The 6000-nt window shown below is 36.7% G+C and overlaps 1 protein-coding gene across 1 annotated transcript in view; it reads left to right on the top strand.

The window, feature by feature from the left end:
• Nucleotides 1-503: 503 nt before the first annotated feature.
• The window catches only part of hibch (3-hydroxyisobutyryl-CoA hydrolase), a 48094-nt gene continuing 42597 nt past the window's right edge, over nt 504-6000 (top strand). Inside the window, exons 1-6 of the mRNA XM_053328856.1 lie at nt 504-626; nt 1392-1434; nt 1792-1923; nt 2847-2931; nt 3044-3124; nt 3753-3805. Coding sequence (XP_053184831.1) covers nt 595-626; nt 1392-1434; nt 1792-1923; nt 2847-2931; nt 3044-3124; nt 3753-3805 — 426 coding nt within the window. The 5' untranslated portion in view covers nt 504-594. The remainder of the gene's footprint in view (nt 627-1391; nt 1435-1791; nt 1924-2846; nt 2932-3043; nt 3125-3752; nt 3806-6000) is intronic.

Genomic DNA, 6000 nt, shown 5'->3' with positions numbered 1-6000 from the left:
GCCCACATAAAATATGTGAGGTATAGAAATACAAGTGCATAACAGTTCCTGTGTGCGTATTGATCATTTGCAAGTGCTTAAAATATTAATTGCATTTGGGATAAAAAAGACTTATACAAATATTCCTGGTTGCCAAAGGAGCTCTGTAGCGCCTCCCAGAGCTCAAAAGCGCAAACGGTTCATAGAGAGGATGAGAGATGTCAGTCGCTTTCTTCCCAATGAACATTAAGACATTAAGACATTAAATTAAGATTTAAGGTGAAGTAACTATTTTTTACTGGCTCAGACTAAATCTTAGAGAGCTTGTTCTTAGATTGGCAGCTCAGATACCAGGCTGTATGCGGCCCTTGACACCCTTGAACTAAAGTGTGGTAGTTCATGTTTAGGTCAGTAGGTGGCAGTGACGCGCAGACGTAGCCAGGACGTAACCTCCATCGATGGTGCGTACGCCCACCGCTACACTAACCAATCAGGAGCCGCTCTGAGCCTCTATCAGGAAGTGAAGAGAGGAGAGAAGCAAGCTGTGCTGTGAAGTGCAGCAACTGGCCTCTTCGACATTAGTCAATAACAACAATAGTAATAATAATAATAAATATGTCCTTAACGGTGCTGACCTCTACTTACAGGTACGTGTCATGTGACCAAATATGAAGTGATTTTATTTGGCACAGCTGCTTGTTTTTGTCTTTGAGTTAGCTCAAATGTAGCTTGTTTTAATGTCAAATAGTATTTAAATAGTTTACTGAAGGAAAAGTACAAGTAAAAGTCATGCATGGAAAATCCTGCTTAAGTAAAAGTGCGTAAGTATTATGAGTGATGTAGTTAAAGTACTACAGTAAAAGTACACAAGTATTATGAGTGATGTAGTTAAAGTACTACAGTAAAAGTACACAAGTATTATGAGTGAGGTAGTTAAAGTACTACAATAAAAGTACACAAGTATTATGAGTGATGTAGTTAAAGTACTACAGTAAAAGTACACAAGTATTATGAGTGATGTAGTTAAAGTACTACAATAAAAGTACACAAGTATTTTGACTCAAAATACTGAGTGAGGTAGTTAAAGTACTACAGTAAAAGTACACAAGTATTATGAGTGAGGTAGTTAAAGTACTACAGTAAAAGTACACAAGTATTATGAGTGATGTAGTTAAAGTACTACAGGAAAAGTACACAAGTATTTTGAGTGATGTAGTTAAAGTACTACAGTAAAAGTACACAAGTATTTTGAGTGAGGCAGTTAAAGTATTACAGTCAAATGTAAGTGAGTAATGTAGTATGCAAATTTTCATCTGTACACAAGTACTTCAAAACTTCTATTTAAGTACAGTACTTGGCAGGATGCAACATATTATTGATAAGTTTATTTATTCTTTCCTTGTTTCCTCCAGACTGAGGTCCCTCTGCAGACTGCGGCGAATCCAGGGACACATGGTGAGTAAACCCCTCCCATGTATTAACACACTGTATTGTAGCTTCTGCAGCTTTCCAGAAGTGGACTATGAAGATTTTAGGGACATATTGATCTGCTTCTCTGTAATCTAGCTGAAACTAATGTCCATAATTATTAACAAAGATCAGACTGCTAAAGCCTCATATTAGCTTGCATTTAAAAGCTAAATGCATTTTTGCACAATTACTATTTGAAGGGAATCATTCTATCATCTGCTAAAGTCATGATACTCTATCCTCTATTGAAATCTACTGGAGTGACTTTACTCTTTCTAGATTCATTATAGTGTGTTATAAAGATTTCTACAGATGTTGCCTGTTGTTTCTATGTTGGATCAGATGTCGAGTCATGCGGAACAAGAGGTTCTCATGGAGAACGTGGGCAGAGCCGGCGTGATCACCTTAAACAGACCTAAAGTCCTGAACGCTCTCAACCTGTCCATGATCCGACAGATGTACCCTCAGCTGAAGGTACGAGGAAAGCTCACTTAATGCAAACGTCTACTGGGTCAAGAGTCAAGGACTAGACCTTGTGAAACGTCATATAGTACAGCAGCGAGTTAATTGATCGTAAACGTCTGTCAGTATCTCACTTTGTCTGAAACTGTTAAAGGTCTTTTTGACATTATTGAGAGTTCAGTAGATTTGCTCTTGTTGAAACATGTTACTGTCACTAGGCAAATAATATTTGCTCAGTTTCTTCTTATAGCAAGAACATTTTCTTGTTTTAACGCAATCCTTTTCTTGTTATAAGAAGGTTTGTCTTATATTGATGTGCTTTTTTTGTAATAACCAGATACTAAATTATCCGGTTTCAACAAGAAAAATGTTATTTTGTCTTGTTGTATCGCAAAACTTTCTCTTTATGTCACAATATTAACATGTCTCTTAAAAAAAGGCTTTTCTTGACATAATATGATAAGTTGTCTTAAATATGTTGTTAAATCAAGAAAAATAACAGTGCCTGAAAAGACGGTATTGTGGTCTAAATCAGTTAGAAAAAGTACAAAAAATATCTAATTATTTAATGTTTGGCATCAAAACACTGCTGTACCAACACTAATGAAGCTCTGTAGGGAATTGAATCAATTGATGTAACCAAATAACAATAACATGCATATAAAAAGGGTTCTATTAGTACATGATCCCTCACATCCTGCAAAATATGTCTGTTTTTGCTGCAAGTTGAGCATCACTTGTGGTTTTCAATGTCCCAAACTGTATTTTGTGAAACTTGTTTTTTTTTTTTTTGCCTCCAAGCTTTCAGTCCTTTTAATGCCACATTTATCAAAGGTCTTCAAATGAGAAGCAGCTTGTATCTCTTGAGTTTCTGTTCTAAATGTCTAAGATGTGTTTGTCAGCTCAGATGTTTTTGTGTATGTGTGTGATTCTAGAAATGGGATAAGGACAATGCGACTGATCTTGTGATTATCAAAGCAGCAGGTGGGAAAGCCTTCTGTGCAGGTGGAGACATCAGAGGTGAGCATTAACCATGCAGGTTCAGTTTGGTGTCTGAGGATCTTTTTTAATGTGTGACAGGATCAGATCTGCTTCAGCACTGTTTAATCATTTGTCTTGTTTTCTTTTTCAGCGGTTACAGAAGCGGGGAAGGTCGGAGACTCTCTCGCACAGGACTTTTTCCGTGAGGAATACATTCTGAACAATGCTATAGGTAAATTTACAATCATACTTGTATTATCAGTTAGATTTGTCATGTATTGATGCTTATTGACATATATAAATATAGACGTCATGACAGCTCCCCAAAAGTGAAGCCAAAACATCTCAAACGCCCCCTGGTGGCTGGATGCAGTATAGGTCAGAAATCTCACCCTCTCCATGTTAGCAAATGGGACATGAGTCAAACTGAAAAATCTAAATACACGTCAAATAAACTTTCCAGAAGATGTTTTTTGTCATTTTAGGTAGTTATTATTTTGCTGATGTTTGTCCAAATGCTCGTTTTTCTGCTAAGTTTATAATTAGTTATTTGATGATGTAAAAAAGCACCGTCATGATTGACAGCTGTGCCTTAGGAAGGTGTCATCCAACCACCAAACTCTACTCCAAAGACTCTGACTCCAAATGATGTTACACAAGCAAGATGGCAGCTCCCAGAGTCAAGATATTTTGGCTTCACTTTTGCATAACAGCAGGAAATGGAGACGCATTTTCCATATTTATATACAGTCAATGGTCTCACCTTATACATTTCCAAACTATCAGGCTTCTAATTTATCACTTTGCATGTTTAAATTAAGTTTTCCCTCCTTTTCACACATTTTATTTGATCTTCTAAGGGACCTGCAGTAAACCATATATTGCCCTCATTGATGGAATAACGATGGGAGGGGTGAGTACAATTACTTTTAAGGTCATATTTCATTATAAGGTTGGGTTAGCCTCATAACTGTTGATACATTATGAGGTATCTGTCTGCAAACCTGTTGCTGCTTATCAAATATTTGTCATTTCTTTGTTAGTTTTGGCTCCTTTTTAAGCTGCTTTTCCACAACAGAAACTTAGAGATCAGTAATCTGGAGCTTTCCTTTTCCTAAATCTACTGGAACTTGAAGGGCTGAGGTGGTCAGTTCTGTTTGTTCAGTTCTTTTCTTTTGTTTCTTTCTTGTGTTTTACAAACCGTGAAGGATCATGTACTGTATAAATATAAGGACTTTATTGATCAAAACAAAAACAATTTCACACACAGTTAGACATTGTAAACTTATATTACAATCAAGTGTTGTTAAAAAACAAATAGACACACAAGGATAATAATAATAAGGGAAAACAGAGCATTAAATAAAAAGTAAGTAAAAACGTAAAAGCAGATCAGGTTCGAGTAAAGAGAGTTTATAATATATGTAATATTATGAGGAAACTTGTCCATACTAAAAGAAGAAATCTGTGTCTGCATGTATGTCCTTCATGTATCTCGACAAATGTTCATACAACCGTTTGATGTATTGTTCGGGACCCATTGAAGTCTAGTATTGAGTATGTAGTTGTTTAGATAAGAAATGTATAAAAATATCTCTTAAACAGCATTACTTCTCTTTCTTCTTCTCCTTCTGCCCATGGAGTAAACAAGCAGAAATATGAAAAACAACACCCACATTGTGGTGGGAGGTGGGATTCCCCCCATAGTGATAAGAACGAGCACAGAGAATGAACTGAAGGAGTTCAGCGAGTTCAGATCTAACATTCCTGTTCTTGGTGCATACTTGGTACAGTATGTATGTTCAAGATATAATGCAGGATGTCTCAGGCATGTTTTGATCTCAGCTCAACTCAAGATTGTAGTCTCTTGATTGTCTGTGTGTGAGGCGTTTAGGGAGCATCAGTAAATTATAACGTGTACCGATAGTCTGCATAAGAGGCATTTATGAGACGGGAACTGTCCTTCCTCGGTATTGAAAAATGAGCAGTTCTGGACAGGCATGATTTGAACAGGCACTGCTCTAGAAGATAAAATTGGTGGGCTTTTAGAAAAACATTTGTGAATAAAAGATTTTCCCATTATAGTAATTGCATTTACAATAAAATCACTCTTAGGGTCTTTCACACCTTTAAATTGTTTAAAATTTAAAATTATGTTTATGTTGGAAACTAAAAAAGAGATGATAGTGAAGTATTTTTTTTTATAGAAAGAGGACAATTGACATTAAAATCAACTAAATGTGAAACAAAAATATGTGTTACATGTTTTTGTAATAAGTGTTACAAGTGTTACTCCTACTGTGAGAAGCGATATCAGACTCTACCAGTAGGTGTCAGTAGAGAGCTTCCTGCTGCCATTACCTGCTGCCAGTGGCAAGGTGGTGTCTGATTGGATAAAACATAAAGTGACAAAGCATTGTTGCTGCCACTCCTGTCTTCCCTCCAGGTGTCAGATACGGTTGGGATTTGAATTTATACCGTTTCCCCACAATGAGCGTGATGATGACTCGTTATGCATCCAGAGCTGCATGAAATCTCATTAACATTGTTTGAACTCAGCTGGTCAGTGGAGATTTTTTTCTCTGTCTCCCTCTCTCTGCTGCAACCTTGACCATGTGATATTACTCCTGAGGTGTCACTGAGGTCGCTGACCGCCAACAGTGTCTGCTGGGTCATTACTCATCATGCCTCTCTCTCTGTGTGTGTGTGTGTGTGTTTGTCAGTGTTAGTGTCCCTGTGGTGCAGAGATGTGTGAAACCCTGTCAAGCCCTTTGCACAAAAAAATGAGACCTCACTCTTTATATGCATGCTAGCAGTCTGCATTATACACTCTAATGCTCCTAAAGGGGTATTTTATGAGCAGTATCTTGTACAAATCAATATAATAATTAGCTTTTTGTGTCATTGTTCTCTTTATGTTGTTATGAAAGGGTTGAGGAACAGCTGTTGAATCAAAACTGAGTGTATTTGTTATTTTTGGGATGTTATTTAGTTTTTTTCTGCTGCTCTTAATTCTTGTGTGTTATTTTAGATGAGATATCAGGTTTTTGGTACTCATGTAATGTGACCCAGATCAAAGCTTCTAACATCTAAACTCACTCTTAATTT

This window comes from Scomber japonicus, chromosome 11 (genome assembly GCF_027409825.1).
Source record: "Scomber japonicus isolate fScoJap1 chromosome 11, fScoJap1.pri, whole genome shotgun sequence".
Classification (NCBI taxonomy): Eukaryota; Metazoa; Chordata; class Actinopteri; order Scombriformes; family Scombridae; genus Scomber; species Scomber japonicus.
This window is presented reverse-complemented; position numbering and strand designations above follow the sequence as displayed.